Here is a 19,197-nt window from a genome sequence, read left to right as displayed (position 1 = left end):
AAAATTAGTTACAAATCAATAATTGCTTAGCCACAATGATCACATTCCAACCTGTTCTGTCATCCTATATGAACATAGTTACATATAGTTAACAGGCCTGGATTTGTGGCGAAGCCACAAAGGACCGGGCCTAGGGCGGCAAATTCCTATGGGTGACATGCCGTCCAGCCGCTCTATAGGGAGCACTGGGGACGCGCAGCTCAGGTGTGCCTGCGCTCACTAGGACCTAGGGGCGCCCGTCACAGAAATCCGGACCTGATTGAAAAAAGAGCAAAATTCATAAAGCTAAACCCTTCAAAATGAACTCCAGTACACATATATATATATTTATTTACACACACTGATACCGACCAATATATGCACATTTATAAACTATATAAATATACCAATATCTATACTGATAGATATTAGTATCAAAATAGCCTTGGAGTTTATGCTTGTTCTAGAAATCATCCAAGCCACTCTTAAAGGCATTAATAGTATTGCCATCATAACACCACCCGGCAGGGTATTCCACAATCTCACTGCCATCACCGTGAAGAACTAACTACGCTGCTTTAAATGCAAGTACTGTTCCTCCAATCTTAAGGTGTGACCTTTAGTGCATGGATCCTTTTCATGGGAAAAAGATTCCCACTGTCTATAACGCTTCTAATGTATTTATAAAGAGTAATCATGCCCCCTCGCAAGCTTCTTTTTTCCAGAGAAAACTGCCCCAACCGAACCAGTCTACCCTCATAATTTAAAGAGGAACTGTCACCCTAACGGCAAAGTCACATGGGGCAGTTTTACTGTGCGTTTTTTAAACCGTGTATTTGAGGGTAAATACACACAAAATGAAGCCCTACTGAAAATAACGGAAAACACACTATAACAATGCCCACAGGGCGCTTTCGAGCCAACATCTGCCACACGACGCCAGTACCTGCGTTTTTCAATACAACAAGGATGCCATATTATTGAACTCTATGGGATCTGCAGGTTTGGAAGTACACTTCGCTGAAATAGGCCACGTATTTTCAATATGGCGGGCAAATCCTTGGGAGATGGATTGCGCATATATGTTTTTGCCGTGTTCTATGCTGGTGACGTAATTACGTTGTGTATTGCCGGTCATTCCCGGCTACATTTTGCAAGTAAATTGCCTTTTCCATTTGGCTTGTTTTCACAAAAGTTTACAAAAATCCCTCCAAGTGGAATTGTGGGGAACAAGAAAAACAGAAATGCATGTTGGGAAAAGAGAATTGAAGGCTGAAAAACGCTTATTACCATGTGCATGTGGTTTCATTAGCATATTTACGGTTGACCACGTGCTTTTAAAAACACAATGTAGAGACACCCCGTGTGATCCCTCCCTTAGAAATAATTCCAAATGATTTTCTGGTATGTTAGTCAAGCAAAATAAACTTTACTTACACTATATAAATTACTGAAATCTTGTTTCCTTGGGTCTTGGAATTACACAATCACAGCAAGCAGGCAGGAGCCATTTTGTGAACATTGTTATGAGGAAAAGCTTCTCATTATCCCAAAGACTTGTTTAAGAGCCAGAATGGGGCACCTAATGACATCCATATTCCCAGGCTACACAATTATAGTTGGTGAGGACGAAGGGGGAATTTGAGGAGGGCAGTAACAGCTAGGGAGTGCTGAATGGAAAGTGAAAGTAAGTGCCTGAATCGCCTCTATGAATGAGGTATAGAGGGAGGCCTATAATACATGATTGATAGCGAAGATTTTTAAATAACAGGTATGGATGTGTTAATGAAAAAAGAATTTGGGTTTCATGTTTATTTTGGCCTTGTGCTTTGATATATGTTCATTGAACTCCTCTGTAACTTATAATATCCTTATATTTTATATTAGGGGGTACTTTATTCACTACAGTAGCCACAGAATGACACTGCTTAGAGATAGACTACTTGTTATTTACAAAAATCACCAGATCCTTCTCAATTAATGATAGCCCCAACACACTACTATTTAGGGGCATATTTATTAATTTTGAATTAAAAAAAACTCAAACTTCGAATTCAAAAAGACCAACCGAAATTAACTCGAAGTTTTTTTTGGTCGAATAGGTCCATTTTAGATCGAATAGATCTGCATTCGGCCAAATTCGAATTGTATGAATCTAAGAAATAGCGCAATCGATCAAATTAGATTCAAAGTTTTTCCCCCAAAAAACTTGATTTTTCATAGTCCACCAATTGACTCCAAATAAGTTCTAGGAGGTACCCCACAGGCTAAAACAGGAATTCGGCAGGATTTAGATGGCGAATGGTCAAAGTCAAATTTTTAAAGAGACAGTACATGATAAATGTCGATATTCGAATTATCTAATTTTTTTCAAATTCAAATCAAATTTGCACTATTCCCTAGTTCACAAAAAATAGCTCGAAATTTGAATTTTTTTCATTCGAAAACTCACCTCGACCGTTGATAAATCTGCCCCTTAGTGTATAACTTATATTTATATTATTTTTACCAAAGTACATAACTTTGCACTCATCAAGATTGAATCTCATTTTCCATGGTTTCTATCTTAGTCAAATCTCTCTGCAAAGTGGCAAAGTGGACAATTTAGTATCATAAGCAAAAATAGAGACAGTACTTTCAATGGTCACCTCCAGGTCATTTATAAATAAGTTGAAAATCAAAGGACCAAGTACAGATCCCTGCGGTACTCCACTAACAAAACTGGTTCAATTAGAAAATGTTCCGTTTACCACCTCACTTTGTAATCTTTCTTTCAGACAGCTTTCTATCCAATTTAACCTTTAACATTCTGTGTGGTACTGTGTCAAATGCTTTAACAAAGTCCAAGTAGATCACATCCACTGACATCCATGAGTCAAGGTCACCTCACCTTCTCATGAAAAGTTTATATTAGTTTAGCAAGATATGTTACTCATAAAACCAGCCAGGCGCCCAAGGCAGCTCCCTTCCCCTGTCACATGCGCAGTAACGATGCAGGCCTGCACATTATCGACGCTTGCACGTGCGCAGTAACACTGCTTGCATGCATGCGCAATATCGTTCGGGGCATATATTGTATGCCGAATTCCAGGTGAGTCTGGTCTAGGGGTAGGCAGAAGAGATAGCTGCCCAGCGCCCCCTTATTGTTGCGCCCTCTTGCTGCCTCTTCTGCCTACCCCGAGTTCCGGCCCTGCACTGCCGGGTGATGTTGTGATGGCTGATTCAGTTAATGCCTTTAAGAAAGCCTTGGATGATTTTTTGGACAGACATAATATAAAAGGCTATTGTGATACTAAGCTCTATAGTTAGTATAGGTATGGGTATATAGAATTTATGTAAAAGTAGGGAGGGGTGTGTGTATGGATGCTGGGTTTTCATTTGGAGGGTTGAACTTGATGGACTTTGTCTATTTTCAACCCAATTTAACTATGTAACTATGTAACTCTAGGTTGTCCTTAGTGTAATCTGACACTGTATCTTAAACTGCTGATTGAAGAGGACAGTGTTTATTAATTACAGAGAAGGTTTTTCAGGAAAAGAGAAACTTCTTACCTTAAGAACTATTTTGTTATCAGATGTTGGTGTTCTGCCTATCCAAAGTGCAAATTTGCAAGGATCACCTTCTACATGTTCTGTGACTCCGAGCTCTGAGGTCTGTATAGATAAAATAAATGATACAATTTAAAGAAACTGAACCTCATAAACCATTTCTTTAGGAAAAAAGTAAAGCGTGAAAAACACAATATACCTTCTTACAAGCACATTTAAAGGGGCTGCTCACCTTTGAGTTAACTTTTAGTATGATGTAGAGAGTGATATTGTAGTTTTTTAGTTATTTAGCTTTTTATTCAACAGCTCTTAAAGATTGCAATTGTAGCAATCTGGCAGCTATGGTCCAAATTACCCTAGCAACGATGCATTTATTTGAAGTATAAAAAGTAGCAATATCAATACATTTGTAGGGAAAACTGAAGTGATACGTATGCCACCCCGCCGACGATTCACATTCTTGCCGGTGTAAAGTCATTTGGGGAGATTAGCCGCCCGCAGTAGAGAAGATTTGTCCCTTGGCGACTAATCTCTCAATGTGCCATCACCCTTAGGGTGAAGACACACAGAGCTACTAGTAGCAGCTACTTGTCACAGCTACAAAATATGTAGACACTACATGAATTTTAGCAGAGGCAATTTTCAGTATTGTCTATGGTAGGGTATGTTGTAGCCACAACAAATAGCTGCTACGAGTAGCTTCGTAGCTAAACATTTGCTAAAACACATGAAGTGTCTTAGCAAAGCCAATTATCACTATTGTCTATTTTGTAGCGTGTCTTTACCCTTAGGGTTTACCTGGATTACAGGCCCTACTGTGCATTTCCTAAGAATAAAGGTAGACAAACATGTATCTGTTTTTAAGTATGAATAACAAGTGTAGCACAAAAAAGCTTCATGAAAGAAAACATAAGCACTTTAAGCAAATTATCAGCTCAAAAAAGCAGAGCTGTTTCAACAACTCTACAAACAATTAAGCAAAAATAAACTGTTTCAGCACTACTGTTTCACCAACTGGCTGCACTGTCATTCTGAAATGATGCGACTTATGTTCTCTAATGCTCAGATAATTAAAATTAAAGGTACAGTTAAAGTTAAACTAACTAGCAGATTTACCAGATAGCAAACTGAGGAATCCTAAAGCTATCCCAGCAGGGATTTATCTACGATAAAGCACCTGTGGCCCCTGTTTAGGGAGGCAACTTTAAAGGGAGGGGCTGCGTGTTTTAATATGGTAGACAGAAAAAACAAGATACTTGCTGCTAAATCTGGCAGCAGAATTCAGGGGGGGGGTTCTTAGGGTACACTGCATGCTCAGGACAGATGGGCCGTCTGCACATGTGGCAAACCACAGGAGAAGGTGGAAGGCTGAGGCCTAGTGCCTAGGGCAGCACCAACCCGGAGTTATTTTTCAAATTTAACAAAACTTAGACAGACAGAAAAGTTTCACATGTGGGGGGGGGGAGTAATCTGACAATTATTAACAGTGCTGAACCAAATTAACCCAAGTAGAAAATAATTTTTAGTAATGCCATCACAAAATATAACCATGAATCTAAGTAGCAGTGCACAGACCACTCAATGCATCAATACATATCTGATGAATAGTGCAGAAGTATGCTGACTAGTCAAACCACCAACCTGGTTGTAATTCCAGGACTGCCACAAAGGGTTGTATCAATAGCTGCTACAGACTTGCACCAAATGAATCACTTGCTAATGATGCTACATGCATGGATGTGCAGTAAGTGATGCAAAACCCACTATGAAAATGCTAAAAACTGCAGCTGGTTTACAAAAACATGTTTGTTTCAATTCATCACAAGATCAGAATTATGCCAGAACTTTGGGGAAAGCACTGCATTGTGGAGAGAAATCATGCCAATTTGCAGCCAAAAAAAAATTAAACCTTGCAGGCTGTACTGAAGTTATAAATATAGCTTCTGATGTTCTGGCAGCATGATTTGTGATCCTCCTCATACATTTATCCACATTGATACAGGAATCTCGTCTATTCTAGCTTTATTTATTGTCTTTAGGCTGCTGGTTTTTTTTTTTAAAACTCCAGATTTGCTTTCTACTGCTGACTGTTGTGTGTTAAAGGCATATTTAGGCAATAAATCACACTCATGGCTATAATTTGCATCTTATGTGAACGTTCCCAAATTAAGGTTCTAAACTATTTTCAGTAGCAATGCTGAGTGCATCAAGTTACCATTTGTAAAATAAAGTAAAATTTGTAAAATTAATTCCTGATCGTGATGTTTCTCGTATAGTTATCCTCAGACTGATTTGTTGGTAGGCCACCAATGACTTACTATTTTTATGCAAAAAGAGGACATAAAACGAATTCAATACCCACACTTATTTCACACATCGCATAGTTAAGTGCTAAAAATCAGTAGGATGCATTAATCTCTGCCATTTTATGCCCCTTCCGTCTGCTAATGGGCTCATATTAAATGATGGACAGCTGGCCTACAATAAAATGTTAGACAGTCCTGGTCTATTTCAATCCTACTAGCAAACGAACAAGAGAATGAATTTATATACAGCTGCAGCAGAATGCATTCTACACTAAATTGGCTCTGTAACATTTACAATAACCAGATGAATATGCAGTACCACTGATGGATATATGAGGAGCAAAATTATTTCAAATAATAAACACCTTGGCATACACATATGGTATCATATATGCATGGACAGAGGAATAAAGGTTAATTATACTTACAAATAGTTTTGATTTGTATATATATTTGCTTCTTCCACTTGAATCTTTCACCTCTTTGCTGAAAACCAGAGACATTTCAAACAAAAATAGATGTCTCTCTCGCCCCTTTCTTATCAAGGTTTTAGGATCCCACACTTGAAAAGACTCTTGCAGAATAAGTTCTCCCTGAGATTCAATGTTCTCATCAAACCCTGGAGCCATGAAAATAAGAAAGACTATATTAATCTTTTCCTGTAATAAAATCACACTAATCAAGTAGCCCTGAACTATTTGCCTATTACTTAAACCATTTAACATAATAACAATGTATTTATATGACATTTTTTGTATAAAGTCTTAAAATATAGATACATGCATCTGATAAATAAAGCTGGCCATAAATAATAAGATGTGATTGTTTAGCAAAATCATCAAACAAGCAGATCTGGATCTCAAATCAAACCGGTTTGGTATCTGGCCTGCAATTAGGCAGATGTTGCTCAGTCAGGTGGGTCCGTCAGAGAGCCCCAGATATGGACAGGTAAGTTAATTCAGGGTTCGAATCAGCAGCTTAAATCTGCCTGTGTATTATTCTATTTAATAAAATTATACATTTAAGAAGCACTATTGTTGTTTTCCATGTATCTTTACACTTATCTTATCTTGCCAAAACTGCAATATAATTGTATTAGGTTAATATCACATGTGGAGGTTTATGTAAGTTTTATCTTAAGAACCCTTCACAGTAAAGATTGCAGAGGGAAATGTCTCATTAACAATTTCTGAAAATTAAACTTTGAGTATTGCACATAGTGCTGGAAAACAACCCAGCATATGTTTTCAGGCAAGATCCTTAAAGGGGTAATGCAACCAAAATAGCTTTTTTAGCAAGCAACATTCAAATGCACATTAAAAAAAGTCACTGGATTTTAAAATTATTTATAAATATAAATGTATTTGCTATTGAAACCAGTACCTGTCTGCCTGTTTGAATTCACTGCACTGCTGGTTCTGACTCCTGAGACAACAAATGTGCTATAATGGCACCAGTAATAACAGAAATGGATAAACAAATATTGCTTTCAATTGCAATTACATGTATTTATAACAAACAAATTGTAATTAATGTACATTGGAAATTGGCTTAGCACTGCATTTTGTTTCACTGAAGCTACTCCATGTTTGGTCCTTGCAAGGCAGATAAATCCATTCTGTGGGAGGATTATCTGTATCACTGGTAATCAAGTTATATACGTTGAAACAACCAAACATAGAGCAGCTTCAATTTCTTTTGGTGATTAAAATAACAGGTAGAAAGCATGTTTACTACAAAGCCCTATTCACTGATCTCAAGTTGACCAAGGGAGTATACTGCTTCTTTAAAGGGATCCTGTCATCAGAAAACATGTTTTTTTCAAAACACATCAGTTAATAGTGCTACTCCAGCAGACTTCTGCGCTGAAATCCATTTCTCAAAAGAGCAAACAGATTTTTTTTATATTCAATTTTGAAATCTGACATGGGGTTAGATATTTTGCCAATTTCCCAGCTGCCCCTGGTCATGTGACTGGTGCCTGCACTTTAGGAGAGAAATGCTTTCTGGCAGGCTGCTGTTTCCTTCTCAATGTAACTGAATGTGTCTCAGTGGGACATGGGCTTTTACTATTGAGTGTTGTTCTTAGATCTACCAGACAGTTGTTATCTTGTGTTAGGGAGCTGCTATCTGGTTACCTTCCCATTGATCTTTTGTTTGGCTGCTGGGGGGGAAAGGGAGGGAGGTGATATCACTCCAACTTGCACTACAACAGTAAAGATTGATTGAAGTTTATCAGAACACAAGTCACATGACTTGGGGCAGTTGGGAAATTGACAAAATTTCTAGCCCCATGTCAGATTTCAAGATTTAATATAAAAAAATCTGTTTGCTCTTTTGAGAAATGGATTTCAGTGCAGTGAAGTCTGCTGGAGCAGCACTATTAACTGATTCATTTTGAAAAATATTTTTTCCCATGACAGTATCCCTTTACGGTATGGTGATCCAAATTATGAAAAATCCCACAAGCATTCCAGGCTATAGACCACCATACCAGTACAAAGAACAAACTTGATAACTCAAAACGGAATTAATTTAATAATTCATTGAACAGATTTACTTGAACGGATCTTACAGAAAGGGTATCACTGCAAACCAAGTGGAAATGTAGCTTTACCTTCAAGCATGCTGAGATGCATGGCATCATTGGCTCTTTTTGGCACACTTAGCATCACTTCCAGTCCATCTTTAATCTCTCCTTTACCTTCCTCACAGCAGGTCAGCAGCTCCTAAATTATAGAAATAAATTAATAAGCATTTATCTATATTTATATAGATTTATGCCTATTTTCTGTAGCCCAAAAACTCTCTGCCAAAGTGCGTGAAGCAGCCCTTCCTCAGACATGACTGAGGGTCACTGCACTGCTAACATGATATCCATTTTATAAACGCTAGACAAGCATTGACATGGGTGCTTACGAGGAAATTTACATTAAAGTCTATTGAGGCACTACTTTAGGCTCAGCCTTTTTGAGCTACTAAAAATGCAGAACTTGAGTTTAATGTCGCTATAAATCTCCCATTGTGCCATTATCCTAAGGACCCAAAGTAGAAGTAGCCCTATGTGATATTACCCTAACAGGCAGGTGGTAAGGCACTGACCAACTACTTCCATGGATGGAAGTACAACCCAACAAGATTAATAATAATGCACATGGCACAAAACTTAAGCCAAGTTATTGCCTATTGATTGATATCAAAAGAATACCAAGACAAATACAAAGAAAGTGAACATTATATTAGAAGTCCTGTCAGAAATGTAATGGCTTTACTCTAGAGATTACTCCACATTCTTAGATTTAAAACTCTATGCTAGGTATTTATGCTAGGGTTGCCACCTGTCCGGTTTTCACCTGGTCAGCTTGGTTTTTGGAAAGACTGTCCAGGTGAAAACTGCCTATCCGGATTTACAAATCAGGAAATCCGGACAGGACACTGAAGTAAATGGCATGGCAATCAACCATCACTGATCGCCACATCATTAGTTCCACCCCCGACGTCACCTTCCCCCTGCTCAGAGTTGGGCAAACGAACAGGTGGCAAAGCTAAGATATGCTGACTTTTGGAGAGAGGTCTTATACGGACCAACATAGGTTCAGAGAACATTGACTCATTGATACAACAGCTTAGCACTAACGTCATGAACGGGCCAGGCTTCTTGTTTAACTATTGGGACATATTAACTACCGTATATACCCGAGTATAAGCCGAGTTTTTCAGCATCCAAAATGTGCTGAAAAATTCTACCTCGGCTTATACTTGGGTCAGCGGTACCCGACCCAAGTAGCTAAGATTGCAGTCACTTTTAATCATTCCTATACCAACAGTCCACTTGGGGAGAGACTGCAATATCCCACAATGCCCTCTGTTGGTTATATGAAAGAATAACAGTGCGCCCTCTGTTGGTTATATGAAAGAATAACAGTGACTGCAATATCACACAGCGCCATCTGTTGGTTATATGAAAGAATAACAGTGACTGCAATATCACACAGCGCCATCTGTTGGTTGTATGAAAGAATAACAGTGCGCCCTCTGTTGGTTATATGAAAGATTAACAGTGACTGCAATATCACACAGCGCCATCTGTTGGTTGTATGAAATAATAACAAAGCGCCCTCTGTTGGTTATATGAAAGAATAACAGTGACTGCAATATCACACAGCACCCTCTGTTGGTTATATGAAAGAATAACAGTGACTGCAATATCACACAGCGCCATCTGTTGGTTATATGGAAGAATAACAGTGACTGCAATATCACACAGTGCCCTCTGTTGGTTATATGAAAGATTAACAGTGACTGCAATATCACACAGCGCCCTCTGTTGGTTATATGAAAGAATAACAGTGACTGCAATATCACACAGCGCCCTCTGTTGGTTATACGAAAGAATAACAGTGATGGCAATATCAAACAGCACCCTCTGCACATGGTAGTGGGACAGTGGGACAATGCACACAGTAATCCGTTTGGCAATTCTGTGTCATTATCAACTTTGCAAAGAAGTCCGGTTGATCGCTGGGGGGGTCGCTTTGGCAGAATGTGCGCTGCTGGGAGACAGGGCTGTAGTTGTGTCTAGGCTTATACTAGAGTCAATAAGTTTTCCCAGTTTTCGTAGGTAAAATTAGGTACCTCGGCTTATACTCGGGTCGGCTTATACTCGAGTATATACGGTAAGTAAAAATGGTTGTTCTTCCCAAGCTACTTTACATTTTGCATAATTCCCCAGTCTCCCTTCCCTCCATTTCTAGGTTAAAGGGGTGGCTGATGCTCCCACAACTATTGTATATGGCTCGGTTGTTCCCCACTCCCCGCCCCAAGACACGTAGTTTTAAATATGTCGTAGGACATACCTCCCAAAATTAGGTTAATATAGGGTTAATTGAACATAAAAGTGGCACACAAAATTATAAATCAGACATACCCAAAAAAAGATGAATTTTAATTAAGGAGGCTTTATTAGTAGAGTGAACGTTACATTGAATATTATATATAAAGATTGGATTCCATATTTCCTAAATGATTAGATTTTTTTTAATAATATTTTTTAACTCTATTATAAGTTTAGAGTCCTTATTCATTATAATGAATCAGTTTTAGTTTTACACACACTTTATGAAATTGCACGGTTATATGTGAAGTGCAATCAATATACTATTTCATGTAGCCCTAAAAAAAATGTTGCTGTTGCAAAAAGCTAAAGGGCATAGATATAAGATCAACACAAGAAAGGGACTAGTTTCTATAAATGTTAGTTGCCCATTGAGTGCTTAGTAAGCCACATACTGTAGATACCTTTTAGGAGTAAAGTAGGGCTGCAAACTTTAGTTACTTGAGAGATAATCCTTCTGTCATTCCATTTACTTAGTCTTACAAACCTTGAGTAGCACATCATTACTCATTACAAATATTATTATTAGAGAAAGAAAAACAAGTATTCACACATAAGTTATGCATGTTGATGGTTTAAGATGAAACATTAGAATATATATTTTTGTATATATTAATGATACACTGAATCAAGTAAAAATTCAAGAGTAACAGATAAACCACAGTATAGCCCAAGGAGATTGAAAACTTACTTTTAAAAGAAGCTGATATTTTGTTATCCTCTGCACAGGTTTGATAAGGTAAGAAGAGATGGAGTTGGCCAGTTCATGGCGCTGCTGAATTTCCTGTGAAGGTTAAAGAAAGACTGAGCAGATCAGATTTACCAAGACTGGGACAAAAAAATAAAAAAAATAATTTATATATATATATATATATATATATATATATATATATATATATATATATATATATATATATATATATATATATATATATATATATATATATATATATATATATATATATATATATATAAATAAATGCAGTTAGGAGCACTCACAGGTGTAGTGATAAAGAAGTATCTTTTATTGGAGTATTACAAACTCTCCCACATCAACCCGTTTCGGTTCTCTCTGAACCGTCGTCATATATATATCTATATCTATATCAATAGGCAAAAGAGAAAAACCGCACCAACAGGTCTTTATACAAAAATAGAAAACCTTTAATTCAACGTTTCGGCTCGACCGCTGGAGCCGTCTTCAGGAACAAAAAAAAAAGCTTTTTTCTTTTGCCTATGACTATTGACACATGTAACCAGCACACAGGCATTGCTTTTTTCGGTTATCCATGTGCACTGTACTCAAATTTGCTATATCTATATCAATATACTCTGTTAACTTTATAAATGGGTGGTAATATGTTGTTTTTTCCCTCATGGTCAATTTGACCTGTCGAGTCATCTGTTTTATCTTTTAATACGAATAAGAAGTGAAAAACTGTGATAATCACCCGGAAACCTAAAATCCTATGGGGAAATCACTAACCCTAAAAACCAAATACAGGTAGGGCACCTGTTATCCAGAATGCTCGAAAGCTGGGGTTTTCTGGATAACGGATCTTTATGTAATTTGGGTCTTCATGCCTTAAGTCTACTAAAATTTAATTTAAACATTAAATAAACCCAATAGGCTGGTTTTGCTTCCAATAAGCATTAATGATATCTTAGTTTGGATCAAGTACAAGCTACTGTTTTATTATTAGGGAGAAAAAGGAAATCATTTTTAAACATTAGGATTATTTGGATAAAATTAAGTCGATGGGAGACAGCCATTCCGTAATTCGGAGCTTTCTGGATATTGGGTTTCCGGATAAGGGATCCTATACCTATGCAAATATATATATATATATATATATATATATATATATATATATATATATATATATATATATATATATATATATATATATATATATATATATATGAAAACAATGCTAATAATTGAAAAAACATATATATATATATATATATATATATATATATATATATAATAAAATTTGGCCAAGTCCTTTACGGACAGCCTTCTCTGAATAAATTAATCGACAATCAAATCAACACTTACATCAAAATATGTTCCTGCTTGTTCCAAGATAAGCTGCGTTGAATCAGGCTTATTCTTACAGTAGGACACATACATCTGAAATTTATCAGCCTAAAAAATGAAGCATAGTTGACAATGTGTCAGAGAAAAAAAACACACACACTTAGGGGCAGTATTATTAAGGGTTGAAGTGAAAATTGAATTTCAAATTTAAAAATCTAATTTTCGAGTTTATTTTAGTGTAATTTGACTAGGGAATAGTTAAAATTCGATTCTAGTTTTGAATTTATCATGTACTGGCCCTTTAAGAATTCGAATTTGCCTATAAACACAATAAACCGGGCAAATTGCTGTTTTAGCCTATGGGGGACATTCCGGAATCAATATGGAGTAGTTTGTAGACATCCTGAAAACAGAGGTTTTTTTTGGTGAAAAAACTCGAATCAAATTCAGTTAGAGTTTGCGGGTCGATCCCATTCGAATTTGAAAAATTCAATAATTCTATTCTAAAACCTATGAATTCGAAATTCAACCCTTGATAAATCAGCCCCTTAGAGCACAAATTTTGAATAGTTTTTCTAAATGTGAGATTTATCACACCTCGACCACGGAAAGAAATGCAGAGGTCAGTTGAACCATTTGTAAATATGTTAATTTCCTTCCTGACATTCAAGTTTTTTTCAGAGGGAAAACTCATTTTGAATTTGATTTGAATGAGATTTGAATTTTCGGGTCAGGACTATTCAATCGAATATTAGATGTTGAAATTTTTTCTCAAATAACCTCCCATTCGAGTTCTGAGTACATTCACAAAGATTTGAAATTCGACCTTTAATAAATCTGCCCATTAAAGTTGCATAAGGTGTTTAATCCATTTATTACCAGCCGCAGAAAGGGACCGATTAAACTTTCGGGGGGCCAAGAAAGGGAGGAAAAAAATAACTCGACACAGTGACATGATGTATAAAGTACAACAATCATAAAATTAATTACCCATGTGACAAAACAATGTCCAACATCTTCAGGTAGCTGCTCATACTTTTCAAGCTCCTTTAAAAATATGCTGTAAAAAATAAAAACAGAGAGAGTGATTTTATGCATTGGTATATTCCAGTATAGCTTGTGTTTCTGTACTAAGAGTGACTTGTCATGTGTAAAATTACCGGTAAGCACAGGAGTAAGTCATCTCCATAGATTTGACTGGACATCTCTTTTCATAAATCTGTTTCTAGATTTTTACGTTTGCAAAAGAAAGGCATACATTCCAACCATTTTAACACACAACAATCCAGTTCAGACCCTCTCTGTGATACCCCTTTTTAGCTTTCAACTCATATCTTTGTTAAGACTCTGTTTATGTCTTACACTTACAAACACTGTCTTCAGTGAAGAAAGAAAAATTGATCAAATATCACCAATTTAAAACGATTACCAGGCGCTCAAAAATGTATTTAGTTCCATGAGTACTTTAACATTCTAGAAGATAAAGAAGCAGGGCTGACCGGCACTCAAACGGATCCACAAGACCAAAGATGCTCAGTTAAAAGATAAATTTATTGGTAAAATTAAAAATAAAGCTTCATCTCCATCCACCCTACGCGTTTCACACCCTTCAGGGTGCTTAGTCATGGGCTCAAATGGCAATCACAGGATATGAGCATTTATACACAACCCAACCAATCAAAAAAAAGAAAGGAAAAACAGGACAAAAAAAAAAACCTTAAAGAAACAGTACCTCTAAATTTCTCCAAAAAGTTAGATATTACAGGGAAGTATTAAAATCATTTTATCTATCTATAGAAAGTATATGGAAAAAGATTGCCATTTGAGCCCATGACTAAGCACCCTGAAGGGTGTGAAACGCGTAGGGTGGATGGAGATGAAGCTTTATTTTTAATTTTTCTACCAATAAATTTATCTTTTAACTGAGCATCTTTGGTCTTGTGGATCCGTTTGAGTGCCGGTCAGCCCTGCTTCTTTATCTTCTGCTGTACCGCTCCCCGAAGCTGGGGGTCTGGGGCTGGTGCTGGTGCACTCGGACCACTTTCACTGTTTGGGGAGTTACTTTACAATAAATTCTGGAGCACCTATTTGTCCTCTAACCATTTACTTTAACATTCTAGACCTATAAAGTTTGCACACAGAATACCAAGGTGGTGTATTCTCAAAGCAAAAACTGTTGCAATCAGAATTACAGGTACTGGATCCGTTATCCGGAAACCCGTGCTAGTACGATTAGTATTATTTGCGTTACTATTAACTGACTATGTAGTAATGAAGGCAATTCAAACAGGGCTAAACTGCACAAGTTAAATAGCAAATAACAAATAAGCTATGTAAGACACCTTTATATTCTACAGAGCTTATTTGCTATGTAACCTGAGCTTTTCCTCCTTTGAATAGCTGCCCCCATGGCTCCAAAGCAGTTTGTTTATATGTATTATATACTGTAACTATAGTAGTGTTTCTGAAGCAACACACTTTAATTTATTATTAATATATTTTAATCAATTTAAAACACAATTTGGTGTTACTGTTCCTTTAAAGTGGTGTTTATTTTTAATTAGTATATGGACTTGATTTAATTTCTAGTTTTTAAACTTTTTTTTTAAACTTCCGTCATGATTTTTATGGTGTAGTTTTTATCTATAAATTACACTGTTTATACTGTAAATAATTCACTCTACCATGTAAATTTTAATTCTTGAACCAGCGTTTGTATTTTTTTTAATTTATAATATTGGTGTGTAGGCAGGAATCTCAGGTAATTTTGCCTGGTCATGTGATTTCAGAAAGAGCCAGCAGTTTCGGATGGAACTGCTTTCTGACAGGCTGTTGTTTATCCAACTCAATGTAACTGAATGTGTCTCAGTGGGACTTGGCTTTTTGCTATTGAGTGCTGTTCTTATATCTACCAGGCAGCTGTTATCTTGTTATGTTATGGAGCTGTTATCGGGTTACCTTCCCATTGTTCTGTTATTAGGCTGCTGGGGGGGGGGGGGTAACAGGTAAATGACTTCCAAGCTCCAACATGTTAAACACTGCACAGATAACGATCACTCACTTGTTATGAAATTCATATATTTCCTGCATGTTTCCAAAGATAATGTGTTCTTTGTTTACAATGCCTGGTGGGATCTCTTCAACTCCACTTGTCATTTCCCACAGGTAAGTCTAGAAAAACATCAGGGGAAGGAAAACAGCAATTCATAAGTAAAATATGGAAACCGAAAATTTTCAAAATTAAAATAGTTCCCAGAATTCCATCTGTAACAAGGGGAGAATTGCATCCAAAGCAATTGTATCTGATGCATCAAAATTAATGCAATTGCACTTCAAACTAAATCAGATACAACTATGTTTAAATTTTTCCAAGCCAAGTTTGCATCATTTCTGATGATCTGTACAAAAGTGACGAAAGTGCACTGTGCCTATTGACGCAAGATGCTGAGAAAACCCTGGAGCTACTGTCTGGTACATAGGTGGTGGTAGCTCCAGGGTTTCTCTGCATCAACAAAAAACTAAAATATTCAAGTTATGCTATGTACTGTCTACACGTTGAATTGTCTGCAACAAATAGTTTTTAGGCAATTGCCATTCAAAGGAAACTGAACTTGTCATTGAGCATTTTGTACCCCACCCATGCATTAACAAAAGCATGGGTGGGGTAAAATGCTCCAATTGAACCAATGGTCCATTACTATGACTATATTGTGTGTTTTTATACACCCATTGTATAATTAGCAGAGATGTTTTGTTTCTAGCTCTCTAGTGCTGTACAGTACATGGTAACAAGGGTTTGGATTTTGGCTTGACATGCATTTTCTTCAAACAAATCCTGCGATTTGTCAGAATCATTAATGGTGAAACTTTACATCTCTGCATTTTTCTTATCCATTGTAAGGAATAAGCCCAGAGCTGGCTGCTTGATAATCAGTATCAAAAGGCTTTGTATAACAAAGCTTTTCCATCAGATAGGCTGTAGGTCTAATCTCCCTTTGCAGTACTGTAAATCAATGAAGAGATGCAAATCTGATTATTTTACTTCAATGTTGTTTAAAATTAAATACTTACATCCATGCACTCCCGAAGATCACGAACATATGCTTTTTCGGTTTGTATAAGTTCTGCCATGATGAATCTATAAAAACAGGAAAGGGACAACATTTCTAATTCCATGAGAGCATTGTGACAAGATTTAAGGTGCTATGTCTATTCATGCTGATAAAATTTACTCAGAGGCCAGCATTGCTAATATCATTGCATTCCAAAATTAGATGTCAGATGAATAAATTGACAACAGTATGATTTTAGTACAATTTAGGAATAGAAACTTGTACGTTAATTAAATAAATTCTGCAATGTTTAAAAAAATGTTAACAGAAGCACATTGGCCCAAATCCTTTGTTAAGATGAAGATGGAGAGGTAGCTAACAAAATAGGATTAGGCCAATTATCAGGTTTATTAACTCTAAAAAAGTTACGTAGACTGATATAAAGCATATATTACTCTTTTCGCCGAGCAGATTTTCTTTTCTCCTCATTGAGGTCATGTGTTGCATCACGAAGCTTCACTTCGGAACCAGGGGCACTGACTGGAATTATGTCCAACTGAAGGCTTTTACTCTGCATTAGACATACCATGGTTAAGTTATTTCAAAAGTACACTGGCCGCTGCACTAATACCAAAAAAAAACAAAACCCTAAAAACCTGCTTAACGGATTTAAAAGGGCACTGTCTCATTCATTATGCTATTATTTACAGGACAGAAATATGTTTGATGCTTGTCACTAGCATGCCTTATTAATACATAATTTGTTAACCTCCCTAAATATAAATATATTGCAGTAAGGGTGATGAAAAATTAGGTACTTGGTAAGCTGCAGGAAATTAGTGCACTTTATTTATATATAAATAACCACTGTAAAAACATAAAATGATTACATAAAGTGAGTACATCTTAGTATTGTTATATGGGTTTGTCGCATGTAGTGATTTGAGTTTATAAGGACAGAAAGGTATTTTCAGACACTTACAGAGGAGTTCCACGACCATATAAAAACAGGAGGCCAAGGAACTCCGAGGTGACTTCTAATATCCTCATATTTTGCAACAGGGGGTACTTTATTAATGACTCAGTGAGTCATGTGACAAAAATCACATCACTAAGCCCCAATTCTAACAGATGACATCACTACACCGGTTATATAGTGAATAAAGTACCACTTTTTGTAAATTATAAGGATATTATAAGTTACCATAGAGTTTCATGACCATATAAAAACATGAGGCCGAAGGCCGAGTGTTTTTATACAGGTCATGGAACTCCAAGGTAACTTATAATATCCTCATATTTTGCAACATGGGGTACTTTATTATAATACACATGTTTTAGTGAGTCATGTGACAAAAATGACATGACTACTCACCGTTTATAACTGATGACATGAGTACTCACCGTTTATAAGGATATAATTTACAAGATATTCATGGCTTTTGTGTATTATGAGGATATAATTTACAGGAAATTCATGACTCTTGTGTATTATATCCTCGTACTACACAAGAGTCATGAAAATCCTGCAAATTATATATAATCAGTGCTAAGTGATGTCATTTCTGTCATACAATTCACTGAAACCTGTGTATTATAATAAATAATGTATCCCCTGTTGTAAAACATGAGGATATCAGAATTCACCTCAGAATTTCCACGACCTGTATAAAAGCACTAACCCTTTGGCCTTGTTCCTTTTTTGGTCACAGAACTCCTTTGTGTCTTATAATATCCCTATATTTTACAATAGGGGGTACATTATTCAGTATATAAACGTATATAAGAGGTCTCCTTGCCTGTCTTTGTGTTACATTTGACTGAATATATACCAACATCTCTAAACACGCAGACCCAAATTAAATAGATAGTGACAAAACATCCATTGCTATGACAGGGAACTTGTTGAATATGTATGGACTCATAGACTGAATTTCATTGAAACATGTCTGAGGTGGTCACATCACTTTCTGGTTCACCTATAAATATTTGTACTGCGTTACTTGTTCATTACACTTGATAAAGGGCCTGTAGCCCGTAACATGTTTGGGAATAAAGCACCTGTTTGCAGCAAGTTCTGCTCTATGGCTCTCTCAGTAACCTGTGTTCATATGATAGTGACAAAAGATACTGTCCTCTCATACCTTGTTATTCAAGAAACATTGATATTTGCACAGCAGTGTAAATTGTACATTTGTGTATAGAAAATAACAGAACTGGCATTGAAATACATCAAATTCAATAACTACAACTGCTTTCCTGTGCTGAATTACAATTAGCATAAATGAGCTGCAAAATTCTATTATACAGTAATGTAAAATATGTTGGTAGTGAATTAAAATGGCTAGAGCTACTACTCTGTTAACAAGATTA

The 19,197-nt window shown here is 36.4% G+C and overlaps 1 protein-coding gene across 6 annotated transcripts in view; it reads right to left on the bottom strand.

The window, feature by feature from the left end:
- trio.L (trio Rho guanine nucleotide exchange factor L homeolog) overlaps positions 1 to 19,197 on the bottom strand; it is a 298,296-nt gene that overhangs the window by 111,148 nt on the left and 167,951 nt on the right. For all 6 annotated transcript variants that reach the window (XM_041566192.1, XM_041566193.1, XM_041566194.1 and 3 more), the window contains exons 23-31: positions 17,280 to 17,395; positions 16,844 to 16,910; positions 15,834 to 15,943; positions 13,763 to 13,832; positions 12,791 to 12,880; positions 11,420 to 11,512; positions 8,452 to 8,563; positions 6,263 to 6,453; positions 3,532 to 3,633 (exon numbers count right to left, since the gene is read on the bottom strand). In XM_041566192.1, coding sequence (XP_041422126.1) covers positions 3,532 to 3,633; positions 6,263 to 6,453; positions 8,452 to 8,563; positions 11,420 to 11,512; positions 12,791 to 12,880; positions 13,763 to 13,832; positions 15,834 to 15,943; positions 16,844 to 16,910; positions 17,280 to 17,395 — 951 coding nt within the window. The remainder of the gene's footprint in view (positions 1 to 3,531; positions 3,634 to 6,262; positions 6,454 to 8,451; positions 8,564 to 11,419; positions 11,513 to 12,790; positions 12,881 to 13,762; positions 13,833 to 15,833; positions 15,944 to 16,843; positions 16,911 to 17,279; positions 17,396 to 19,197) is intronic.

This window comes from Xenopus laevis, chromosome 6L (genome assembly GCF_017654675.1).
Source record: "Xenopus laevis strain J_2021 chromosome 6L, Xenopus_laevis_v10.1, whole genome shotgun sequence".
Classification (NCBI taxonomy): domain Eukaryota; kingdom Metazoa; phylum Chordata; class Amphibia; order Anura; family Pipidae; genus Xenopus; species Xenopus laevis.
This window is presented reverse-complemented; position numbering and strand designations above follow the sequence as displayed.